We start from the raw sequence: 13,084 nt of genomic DNA on the forward strand, positions 1-13,084 counted from the left end.
AGGAGTGAGATTTGGGGCTTATCACTGATTTTAAAGGACAATAAATCTGATGAAATAATGGTTTGGTAATGAGCAAGTATCTCTACATATTAGGGAATAGTGGTGACAATGATGAGTACAGTTGTGTTTTAAGAAATGAAGCATCAACATTCACATGCTTTCATTAGAGCATCTCCCTTGTGATGAAATCCTTAGGTTCACCATGGGAGGAATAGTTATGATCAAAAAAGTGAAGGACCTAAAAATAGTGGTGATGATATTAGGAGTCTGGAAAAATTCTTTTTTAATTTACAGAGACAAAACCATTTATGAAGATGAAAATAAGCTTTTTAGCTGTAGAAAACATTTGAGAGATTTTAAGAATATACCTATGTTTGTCATACAAGGTATGACAAGTTTTTTTTCCATAAAAACTAAGGAGTAGGGATGATTTGCATCTCAAGTGACCTTGTGGAAGCACAAGTACCTTGACTAAGGAAGAGCCACAAAAGTAGAGTGTAATCTTGAGGAATGCTTTTTGCTGAGGAAAGTGGATGGAAGAGGCATCAGTCTGGGAACAGGTCTTCGTGGACATAATAGAAAAGAAAGGAGTGGGGCACCTGGGTGGCTCAGTCGGTTAAGCGTCTGACTTCAGCTCAGGTCATGATCTCACAACTCTTGAGTTCGAGCCCCGCATCGTGCTCTGTGCTGACAGCTCAGAGCCTGGAGCCTGCTTTGGATTCTGTGTCTCCTTCTCTCTCTGCCCTTCTCCCACTCACGTTCTATCTCTCTGTCTCTCAGAAATAAATAAATGTAAAAAAAAAATTAAAAAAAAAAAGAAAAGAAAAGAAAGGAATTAGGTGGACAGGTTCACCCAAGTTCCATGACTAGAAAGGTTTTGATGGAGGTGGTATGTGTTAAACAGAATCGCTTCTTTTAGCAGTCAGATATTCAATATGAACTGCAATTTTAAGTTTCCTTAGTAATCAAATAAGCATTTATAGGAAATAACTGTGTAGATAATGAAACGGTTTTGCAGAAAAATATATGTGTGATGTGGTACTATGCTATATGCAGTTTGCCTAATTTGTCGTCTTTAATTGAAACATTTTCTTCCGAGCCTTCTCCAGAAGAGGTCAGCAGAATCCTAGTTACTAGTCAGTTGGTTTGCATTGTTTTTATATTATAATTTTTTGTAGAGGTGTTTTGTTTCAGCATCCTCAGATTTGTCTTTAGTCTTTTAAATTAATCTTATTATCAAGTCTAGAATTAGAGTACCTAACTATTGATTTTTAAGTAATGGGAGTTATAAGTTTTATTAATGTATAAAGTGCTGTTTTTACTTTAATATAATGCTTCAACATATTTTGAGGTGGCTGTTTGCAGCTTAAAGTTGGTGAAAATACTGAGACTTCGATTATGAGAACACTACAGTGCTAATTTTGCTAATATGGAAGTTGTAAGAGTTACAAAATACCATTTTGGTCAGTTATTATTTAAGCATTATCTTAATTTTCAGAATCTAGTAATGAATGACCAGTATATTACCCTTTGTTAAAAATGTTTATTTTTGAGAAAGAGACACAGCATGAACCGGGGAGGGTCAGAGAGTGAGGGAGACACAGAATTCCAAGCAGTCAGCACAGAGCCCTACGGGGGGCTCGAACTCACGGACCGCGAGATCATGACCTGAGCTGAAGTTGGGCACTTAACTGGGCACCCCAGTATATTCCCTTTTTTATACTTTATGTTATGTAGGTCTTTTTAATTTAGGTTGATCTGTACATTCCTTATAATTGAACCTAAACACTGATTGGCTGTTTCATTTAAAGTAACACAAACCAACCAGCAAACAAAAACACCCAAGCAAACAACAAATATCTTGGTCATAAATTATAGACTTCTCCCATCTCCGCAGTTCTTTTTTCTTTACCATCTTATTCTTTAAAAATATTTCAACTAGGGGCACCTGGGTGGCTCAGTCGGTTGAGTGTCCGACTTCGGCTCAGGTCATGATCTCACGGTTCGTGGGTTCGAGCCCCGCGTCGGGCTCTGTGCTGACTGCTCAGAGCCTGGAGCCTGTTTCAGATTCTGTGTCTCCCTCTCTCTCTGCCCCTCCCCCACTTGCACTCTGTCTCTCTCTGTCTCAAAAATAAATAAACATTAAAAAAAAAATTTTCAACTAATAATGCATTGTTGGTTGGCAGTCTAGCTAATCTTCAGACTTTAATAGTAAAATAAATAGCATTTTTCAGTCCCTTAATAAAGATAATATGGTATTAATATTTGGGCATACAAAATTTTTTCAACTCCTTTTTTCTCTGTTTCTTTTGTGAAAATATATGATCAAAAGGCGAAGCTGCTATTAAAGCAGGTCAGAACAAAATTCTGTGATAATATCTGGTCCAGGATATGAATACTTAAAAATTCTTAATTAGAATCAAAACTGCTTTTTATTGATGCATTAAAATAATGTTTTACAAATCATTTTTATGATCTCATATCATTACTAGGTAATAGCTAAGAGAAAAGAGGATTCTGGAAAGATAAAACTTTTGCTTCATTGGATGCCTGAAGACATGTAAGTATTTGAAATACTGTATAATTAATAGACTCTCTTATTTTCTTTAAAAAATTTTTTTTAATGTTTATTTTTGAGAGAGAGTGCGAGCTGTGGAGAGGCAGAAAGAGAGAGGGAGACACAGAATGCAAAGCAGGTTCCAGGGTCTGAGTTGTCAGCCCAAAGCCCAGTGCGGAGCTCGAACTCACAAACCATGAGATCATGATTGAGCCAATGTCAGACGCTTAACTGACTGAGCCACTCAGGCATCCTTCTTATTTTCTTTTTAATGTTTATTTTTGAGAGAGTGAGTATACAGGTGCACGTGTGGGGGTGGGGCAGAAAGAGAGGGGACAGAGGATCTGAAGTGGCTCTGTACTGACAGCAGAGCTGAAGTCAGATGCTTAATAACTGAGCCATTCAGGTGCCCCATAGACTCTCTTATTTTTATTATGATCTTACACTCAAACATTTACTGTGTTTGGGTAGTTACTGTGTTTGAATATAAAAGAATTACAGAAATTAGACTGCAAAACATTTTGACCTGTCAGGGTTAAAGAATCTGTGAAAGTTCTTATAGTACCTGACTCAAGTTACAGCCTTTACAACTAGCTGTTTCTGTTTTCAATAAAAGTTGTTGTAGCAATTTTTAATCATTTTTAGAATGTAATTATTTTTATGATTTTTAGATGACCCTCAGGCAGTATGCAAGCAGCCTTAGTTTTGCCTGTGTTTGAATCATTTAAAAAAATTCTAAACATTTTCTAGCTCACAGTGATAAAGAAAAATCATTTGGCTTGTTTTCCAAAAGCATTATATTTTTCTGGCCCTGAAAATCCTTAGGTTTTTCATGTTTTTATGTTTAATTTTCCTTTTATCTTTTTTTTTAATGTTTATTTATTTATTTTGGAGAGAGAGAGAGCACAATTGGGGGAGGAGCAGAAAAGGAGGAGGAGGAGGAGGAGGAGGAGGAGAGGGAGAGAGAATCCCAAGCAGGCTCAGCACTGTCAGCACAGAGCCTGATGGAGGGCTCAAACCCACGCACTGTGAGATTGTGACCTGAGCCAAAATCAAGAGTCGGATGCTTAGCCGACTAAGCCGCTCAAGTGCCCCTCCTTTTATGTTTTTATTAAAATTCTTTTTGTTAGAAAAGGTAATAAAGGTATATAAATCATAGAAGTTTGGGGTAAAATCAATAAATACCAAGAATAGAATAATTGAATGGACTCTCATTGTGTATACTTGGTTTTTCAGAAATTAATAGTATGTGGTTAACATTTATCTTTTGTTACTCAGTATTTTTCTACAGTATTGTTTCTCAGACTTCATTCTAAGGAGATGTTAATGTGATGTGAATTAAGAGTTCTTCAATAGATTTGAGAGTTTACAATACATGTTAGCATATTAGTAAAGAAATCTAGCTTTTTTTTAATCCTGTGACTATCAAACTTCCATTAACGTAGAACATATTTTCCACACACATCCCCTCCATCCAGGTTTTGTGGAAATGCTACTGTAAAATATTTTGAAATGGCTGTGTAGAATTTATTTAATGAACTCCTTTTTTTGCTGAAACACTAAAGGTCCCCGTTTTTCTCTACTGTTAAAGAGATATTAAGATCAGCCAGTACACAAAATATGCAAATTATTGATGGGTTTCAATACACATCGCCTTCCTCAAAATTTGTGCCAATTATAATTCTACCCACTACATTAGAGAGCTTATTTCTCTGGTTATTAACACTGTTATCATTCTTACATTTTATATTTCTTTGATTACAAATAAGATAATTTTTAAACTGTTTTTATCTTTGGTGAATTGTATCCTTTGTCTATCGTATTCCTTTTTCCCTGATGAATATTCACCTGTTTCATACTGATTTGTAAGAGCTCTTTTTATATTAAGGTTATAAACAGTTTCTTGACACAGAAACTTGTGATGAAACTTGTATCCTTTGTCTATCGTATTCCTTTTTCCCTGATGAATATTCACCTGTTTCATACTGATTTGTAAGAGCTCTTTTTATATTAAGGTTATAAACAGTTTCTTTAAAGTATAGTCAAATATCTGTGTATTTTTAGTATTTTGGATATTGATCAGTATAAATATCAATCAAATTGTTTTTATTTGAATTTCCCGATAGGATTGAATTTCTTTGAATTCAGGATTTTGGTCATGTGCATTTTTTTAAAGTAGAGTTTAATTTACTTGAGTGTTTACTTATTTCTCAATTTGGTGTTACCATAAGGAATATAGTCAATATTACTATAATAATATGATATGGTGAGAGAGTAATTTTTGGCATTGTTGAATTACTATGTTGTATACCTGAAACTGATACAGCATTGGATGTCAACTATACGTCAATAAAAAAAAAAAAAAAAAAAGAAAAACTCCATCAAGTCAAGCTCAATTATGACATTTACTCATTGAACTAAAAGACAAGGCAGTGTTCTATAATATGTGTTTCTAAGTTTGATATGGCTTTGCCAGCAAAAATTCCTAATTCATTCCCAAATTCATGCCTGAAATTTCACTGTCATTTTTTTACCTGGGACTCCGCATCCCGTTGCTGTTTCTTTGGCTTCTGAGAACGTTGTTAATTTCTGTGGCTCAGTCACGCTAACAGAAAAGTCTGGGTAATGTGAAGTTATATAAAGGGTAAGTTTAAAATGAATGCTTTTTCATTTATGACTTGTTTTTTAATTCATAGTCTGCCTGACGTGTGGGTGAATGAAAGTGAACGACATCAATTAAAAACTAAAGTAGTTCATTTATCAAAGCTACCCAAAGATACTGCCTTGCTTTTGGATCCAAACATATACAGGTAATTTAATTCTTGATTAGATGTTTTAATTTTTGAATCATAATCTTAAATTTCCCTAAACTTTTTGGATATAAGGTTAGGACTTAATTTTAAGTACTGAATTTCAGTACCAAGCATAGCTTGCTTTCTGGAGCTTTGTATATGGAAATTACATCACAAAAGCTTATAAATTGTAGAATCCAGAAAGATAATTATTTTGGTAAAGTTTATATGCCAACTTAATTCCAGATTTATCTTACGTAGCTTAAATTCTAATGTACATACTATTTTGAAAATAAGTGTCTTTTGTTTACATATGTAATTCTTTTTACAATACGAGACTTTTATGGATCTGGGAATATACCACAAATGCCCTAAAATACCATAAATGATGAATTTTTAAACTTCTACTCTACCCAAGCCTTTAGAACAGTTTAAATATTGTTGTGTTTGTTTTTAAGAGGTAGCTCAGTGTTCACATTGCTAATAATTTTCTGATCTGACCTTTGTTTTAGTGTGCTGTGCTTATGAAGGTTTAGGGGGGGAAGGAGAAGAGACCAACATTTCTGACTATGTGCTGAGTCACTTTGCTAGGTGCTTTACATACACTTCATCCTCACAGCAGCCTGTGAAGTAGGTGTTACTATCTCTGTTTTACAGATTGGAAAACTGAGGCAAGAGTTTAAATAGCTTGCCTAAGGTTACACAGATAGGGTATGACTGAACTCCACACTGCCTCCATCCAAATGACGTATACTAGGGTGATTCAGAAAGTGGGGAAAATGCTTAAAAGGCACTCTTTATGAGCAGATTTTTATGTTTTAAAAATCAATTTCAACTTGATATGTATTTTGCATAGGAATAGGTTGAATAAGAATAAGATAGCATATAATAATTGATAATCCCAAGTGTGAATTTTAGCTGTCATAAAGAGACTCTGTCCCTATGTCAAATCCTGTAGCAGTTAAACACTCTGAAGGTTCTGTTTATTCTATGACTCAACTTTCTGGAATGTAATTCAGTATAATAGGATTTCTATAATTTAAGATCTCTTCTGAGGGAAATTCTCACATAATGAATGGGACTTGCCTTGTGGAAACCCCAAGATTCTTAAGTTTTCCCTATTCCCCCCAAATTATTATTTTTTAAGTTTATTTATTTTGATTGGAGGGGGAGGGCAGAGAGAGGAAGAGAGAATCCCAAGTAGGCTCTGCATTGTCACCATAGAGCCCAGCTTGGAGTCCATCCAACGACTGTGAGATCATGAATGAAAAGTTTGATGCTTCCGACTGAGCTACCCAGGCACTCCAACCCCGCAAATTGTTTTTTTTTTTTTTTTTTTTTAATTTTTTTTTTTCAACGTTTTTATTTATTTTTGGGACAGAGAGAGACAGAGCATGAACGGGGGAGGGGCAGAGAGAGAGGGAGACACAGAATCGGAAACAGGCTCCAGGCTCTGAGCCATCAGCCCAGAGCCCGATGCGGGGCTCGAACTCACGGACCGCGAGATCGTGACCTGGCTGAAGCCGGACGCTTAACCGACTGCGCCACCCAGGCGCCCCCCCCGCAAATTGTTTTAAAGATCTTCTAGTGCAGATGCTAATAATAAGTACAATAAAAACTTGTTTTCTGTGTGATGGAACTGTGTTCTTGAGAAATTAACTATTAACTATTGAGAAAAAACGGTGAAATTACCTCAGAGGAGAGATTGAGGGAAATCCACTATCAAAAATACGGGCAAGTCATGATTTACCTTTTTCTTTTTAAGAAAAATAATTGAATATTCTTTATTTACTGGTACTTAATTTAGGGTTTATTTCTGCTGACTCTTTGAAGGGAGTAATTAAAATTAGCATTTTAAAAGAGTGATATTTGGGGAGAGCCACCCTGCTATTAGAACTGGTTGTAAACATCCCTTAGGCAGAGAGTTGACAAAGGGGCATGAATCTTAATTATAAGATTCAGACTAACTTTGTGTTTCTGCCCTGCATTCTACTTCTCCCTCTCTGAGGCTCTTCCTTTTTCACAGACAGCTTATTTTTGCTATTTTGTGTATATAGGAAGCAATTTAGATATTAGTGAAATTAACTTAAAAAAAAAAAAAAAACATTTGGGTGCAGAACTATTGTCCAAAAGAGCATAGGAATTGCATTGTATGTTCTGAAAAGTGTTAAGTCTGCAATTCTAAATTGATGTCACTCTTGGGTAATTAAGGTGTTCTTAAGACATATTAAATGCATCTGTGGAGTTAATTTTCTTTAACTGTATTACTGCCCCCTGCCCCGGTCTTAACATTTAATTTTGACTCTAAATTTTCATGATTCTGCTATTCCGGAATTAGAATGGAGTCTTTCCTAAAGTGGTACAGATTAATACAACTGGCTACATTTGTTGTGGTGTAACATGTGAGCGAGGTCTGGATTTTGATTTGGAGAACTTGTGAAATTAAGTAAAAAGAATAAAGTGATTATTCAGACTTGTTTTAGGAGAAATATTTTGTGGCTTACACACATCTCAAAATGAAAGCATGACAAACCTAAAAATATATTAACTTCAAAATGAAACTAAAAAGAACATATTTATTCAAGGTTTAAACATCAGTTTTAAAGTCCTAGTTGGCTAACATACATGTGTTAGGCATGATATTCTTTTTTAGAATCACATTAGCCTACATAAAAAGGATTTATTAAAAAGCTATATTACATAACTGAAATTTGCATCCATTAATGTATGAATGCTTTGGAAATAAATTTTAATGATCAGTGATTATCACACTGCCTACATCTTATTAATGTTTTTAATGTCTCTTTTGAAATACTTAATGTGTTTTTGATTCAGTCCAATAAAAGAATATTCCTTTTTCTCTTTTTCTAGAACAATGCCGCAGAAGAGGTTGAAGAGGTAAAAAATAAATAAATACATAAAAAGCAAACAAGCGGGGACACCTGCAGTCTTAGTCACTGACAATGGGTTTAGTAAAAGTTGCACATTAGAGTCATAACCCCCTTCCTTTTTTTTTTCTTAAATCCGGTATTTAGAATAATATTTATGCTTAGTGTAAACATTCTGTGAATGAAGTAGGCTCTTCTGTGGAATATATTAATATATTACTGTATATCCACATTTTCATGGAATGGTACTGTGGGAGACTGAGCAAACACTCTTCTGGCAACTTAGTGGAACAGCTTCTTAAAGGCTTTGCATGCTTGCTGCTTTAAGCTGCTTTTTTTTCCCCCTTTAGCAATTACAGTAGTTTATATTGGAAAGAAAAACAATTATAACATGTGCCCTTAAATTACCAAAAGCACTGTAAGGATATTTGTCTTGACAGTGTCTGTTGAGTTGAAGTCATATTAGGAAATATTTAGACAATGAAAATTATCAAGAGATAATTATGATAAATAGATGTGATTGGTTGCCATTTGTGTTCTTTTGCAGAACTCTGATAAGAAAAGTGTTCAATTTGTATTTAAGCAAACAGTGAACGACATTTGCAATCAACTAAAAATTCGTCTATCGAATTAGGGCTGAAAATTTCTGTTAAAGAGTGTTGCAGTATGTCTGGTGGCTCCCTTTTCAGGACTAGGGTTTTCTCATGGAGTACAGTATGTTAATATTTACCTATATAACTAATCTGTTAACGGTTTTTGAAAAACCTCTATTTCAAATTATTTGAATAATCCTCATATTTTCATTTTAACCTATATAAGCCTCTAATTTTTTTTCTGAGGAAAGCATTTGGTTTATGAGCTGTTTTATCTTAACATAAGAAAAATTGTATTTTTTTTTTTTTAAGTATCTTCAAACTGAATCCTTTATGCACCAAAGTTGGTTTTGAAAAGGAAAATAAAATCACTTTCTTGCTTGGTAAGCAAGAAGCCATATGGATTTTTTTTAACTTACAGAAATGGAAATATGTGTAACTTGTTAGTATTGTATCAAACAAATGTTGCATAGAGATAATAGAACATTGCTTGTAAATAATTCAGCAGATTTGTAATATATTTTTATATTATGAAATGTACTGTAGATGTTTTTCTAGAGGCATGAAAGTTAAATGTATATATTATGGGTAGAAATAATATTGAAGGATATTGTAATTCACTAGTGCTGCCAGAGGAATTGTTAATAAAGCACCTTCTTTAACAATAAATGTCTTTGCAGACTTAAGGGACTATGTACTACTGTTAATATCTATAAGAACAAAACACATTGAACATCCTTCCAGAAAGTCTTTGAGGGAGGACCTATACCCATAATAGAATTATGGCACTCATTTCTGACAGTGACCGTGAAATCAATTATTTCCTTACTGTTGGAAGGACATATTGTAAAGTATATGTGGTTATATGCAGTCAAACTGCAGAAAAATACTCCTGATTGAGGAGTTTTCACTTTACTACAGTGATATAAAAACCAGCAGTTTTTACACTAAATTTTTTAAAGAAAAGAATAGACAAAAATATAGAATTAAGCCTTTGGTTCCAAAATGGGAAAGGTTCCATGATACATAAATCATTTCTCATTTACTTTAAAAAAATTTTTAAAATAATAAAAATTATGGGAGACTTTATTCGTTAACAGTGGGGTAAAGAGCTATCTATATACATGAAATGAGTCATATAAAATTAAATGAAGTGCAAATAAAAGCACTGCTACTATAAGACATTCTGGAATGGTTGTTTAATAAGGGTATTATCCATTTGATCTGTAGCAAATGTGATTTATTTTTTAAAAAGAAAAGGAAAGCAGTGTGTTTTACTTTTTTTGTTTTCTTTTGCTTAAGCACTTCATCAATTGCTTTATTCTGTATCTACGAAGTAATCTGCGATCTCCTTTGTTCTTTTAAAATTTTGATTTGTTATAAAATTGCCAAATAGAAGTGTTTCAGATATATAGTTTGTACCTGTATTTTTTATTTTATTGCCTCATGTTCTTGTAAGTCATTCTTAATTGACCGATGATTGTAGACCTTGCCTGAGTATTTTTTCTAATAAAACAAAGCAAATCACATTTAGCTTCAAAATTGTAACAATTCAATTGAATTTTAAAACGACATCTGAAATATACATCTCATTTTCTTTAGGGGCACAGCAAATAAATTAATTTGTTCGTGTAGAAATATTTAGATGTCAAAACCTAATTTCATGGTTATTGATTAGCTAGCCTCTGAGTACTGAATCTCTCATGGTACTTTGCTGCTTATCTGACTTCGGTCTGATACTATATTAACACACCAAAAAGAATATGGAATTGAAATAGTTTTGTAACTTGTATATATACACACATACAATTAAGATTGGGAAATAAGTGTGAAATTTTTAACTTATAATAGTTCATTTAGTGATGTTTACTTTTATATTGTTCCTCCTGACCCCTATATGTGACATATTTGTAATATGGCACCTGAAATAATTTCTTACTCAAAATCCATTGTCTAGTTCAGCAGCAGACAAACTACAGCCCACAGGTATATCCATTCAGGAGAAAGTATGACTGCTTTCTCCCTGTAGTAGCAGAGTTGGGTAGTGAGAACTTAGGGCCTGCAAACCTAAAATATTTACTCTCTGACCTTTTAAGGAAAAATTTGCCAGTTCCTGGTATAGTTGATAAAATTTTTGGAAAAATAAACCTAAACCACACAACTTAATCTACATTTTGATTTGATAATGTTAATTTTGGTAATACACCAGTACAGTAAAGTTCAGTAAAAGTTGTTTATACTTTTCAGTAAATATTGCCATATTAGGTATCTGCAACAAATGGTGTTTTTAAAAAAAATTTTTACATTGAATTTCTCAATTTCACCATTTGTGTTTTTGTATCTTTAGGACTAAATGAGATTTTGTAAGTCAAGTTTATGTTTAAACCATAAGGCACATTTGCTCTATATAAAAGAATTTTGGAAGTGGAAAATATTGTAAAATTTAAAGTTGTTTATTTTTCTAATAAACTTTTTCATATATAAATCTTCCCTAAAGTGGACACATGACTTCTGAATTTCAGATGAAAGGAAATTAAGATGGACAATAATTAACTCTCAATGCGTATTTTAATATTTGTTTAACTCTGATTGAAAGCATTGATAATCATGTCAGTAAATCTTTGACTGTGAAACTTTTTTCCCTTTCACACCTTAATAAAATGTTTTAAATATGCAAGTCTCTTAAAAGGATAGAATTTGCCACAATTACTTAAAACATCTTTTATTGTTTGCTATTTGAATTCTTGTTTTAATAATATATGATCAACAGAAGTGTTAGATATTCGGATAAAATTTTAGATGGAAAAATATGGTTGGAGTCTGTAAAATAGTTGGGTGCTTTCTGTATAAACTTTTTTTGTTGTTGTTGTTAAACCTTTAATACCACTGCATAGTTCTCTAAAAAGCAGACACAAATTCTTGGTTTAGGTAGATTCTCAGTACGAAAAACTGATATTTATCTGTAAAGAAGGCCTAGGGTTGTAGACCTACAAAGAGATGCTAATATACATACATAGTCTTTTTTAGAAAAGTAGTTAAGTCATATATGTTATTTGAATTTTTTTTTTTTTAAGATTTTGTTTTTAAGTAATGCCCAGTGTGGGGCTTGAACTCACAACCCCAAGATCAAGAGTTGCATGCTCCCCCGACTTAGCCAGCCAGGCACCCTGAATGTTGTGGGTTTTTGAGAGAGGAAACAGTACATTTTGAAAATTAAAAATATTTTTCTAGACAATTAGAGACTATTTCTTAAAAGGATAAAATTTGTTAGAAAATTTCTTACATGTATTTCTTTTTTAATTCTTAAAGAATCTGTGACCTGGTAGAAGGTTATATAATTCTAACATTATAGCTTTAATATAAATAAGAGCCTGCAGAATTCTTTTTTCTTTTTAGGTTAGAGTATTTTGTCATTTCCAATGGTTATGAGCCTCAGAGCCTTAAAAATGTAATGAAATGCTGTATTCTTATTTTTCATTAAAAATTTTTTTTAACATTTACATACTCCAATCAGATTTTTCTGAATCAGTTTTGCATGGTACATAACACATAGTTCTATTACTCTGAACATAAAAAGGAGTTGTTAGTGGTTAGGTCAGGAATTGCAACCCACATTTTTTTCTACATCAGTATTCTTTTCACTATACCACACTGCTTTTCACAATGTGAGAGAGGAAATAAATGTACAATTGCAATACCACTATAAAGTTGTTTTCAGTATTTCTGCCACAGCCAGTCCCTAGCATGATACATGGCACAAAATAGTCTGTAAAGGATTTGTTGAAAGAGTATTATAGGTGAGTACTTGTTATAGTAACATATTTTGGAGAATTCTGTCCATAAAACACTAGTAGGGTTGAAGCAGTCAGCTTAAACCATACTGTGATAATGTTATGTACTTTTATTTATAAACCTATAAAGGGAATTGTAGTTTGTCTAAACATGCTCAGTGTAAAGGATTACTGATGCTGTATTTTTATATATTCAGTTGTAACCATTTTTGGTTTATTTAATTTTGTGAAAAAGGTGCTTAATTTAGTTTTTGGTAAAGCCCCATTTTTTTTATTACAATAAGACCTCAATTGTATTTATGATATGAGTAATATGTTTAAGTAATAGTATTTTGAAGGAGTTATCCAGCACTTGATTTCTTTATTTAAATGTTTTGTTGTCCCAGAGCATTGTCCCCACTCAAGGACTTTTTTCTCTCCGATATTTATATGCTTCTGCTACAGAAAAATCTTAATGAATTTA

At 33.0% G+C, this 13,084-nt stretch overlaps 1 protein-coding gene across 2 annotated transcripts in view; it reads left to right on the forward strand.

The window, feature by feature from the left end:
- Positions 1-10,359, forward strand: part of AEBP2 (AE binding protein 2) — a 72,614-nt gene extending 62,255 nt beyond the window's left edge. For both annotated transcript variants that reach the window (XM_047866943.1, XM_047866944.1), the window contains 4 exons: positions 2,493-2,560; positions 5,254-5,367; positions 8,221-8,247; positions 8,785-10,359. In XM_047866943.1, coding sequence (XP_047722899.1) covers positions 2,493-2,560; positions 5,254-5,367; positions 8,221-8,247; positions 8,785-8,830 — 255 coding nt within the window. In that variant the 3' untranslated portion in view covers positions 8,831-10,359. The remainder of the gene's footprint in view (positions 1-2,492; positions 2,561-5,253; positions 5,368-8,220; positions 8,248-8,784) is intronic.
- Positions 10,360-13,084: the final 2,725 nt, after the last annotated feature.

This window comes from Prionailurus viverrinus, chromosome B4 (assembly GCF_022837055.1).
Source record: "Prionailurus viverrinus isolate Anna chromosome B4, UM_Priviv_1.0, whole genome shotgun sequence".
Taxonomy (NCBI): domain Eukaryota; kingdom Metazoa; phylum Chordata; class Mammalia; order Carnivora; family Felidae; genus Prionailurus; species Prionailurus viverrinus.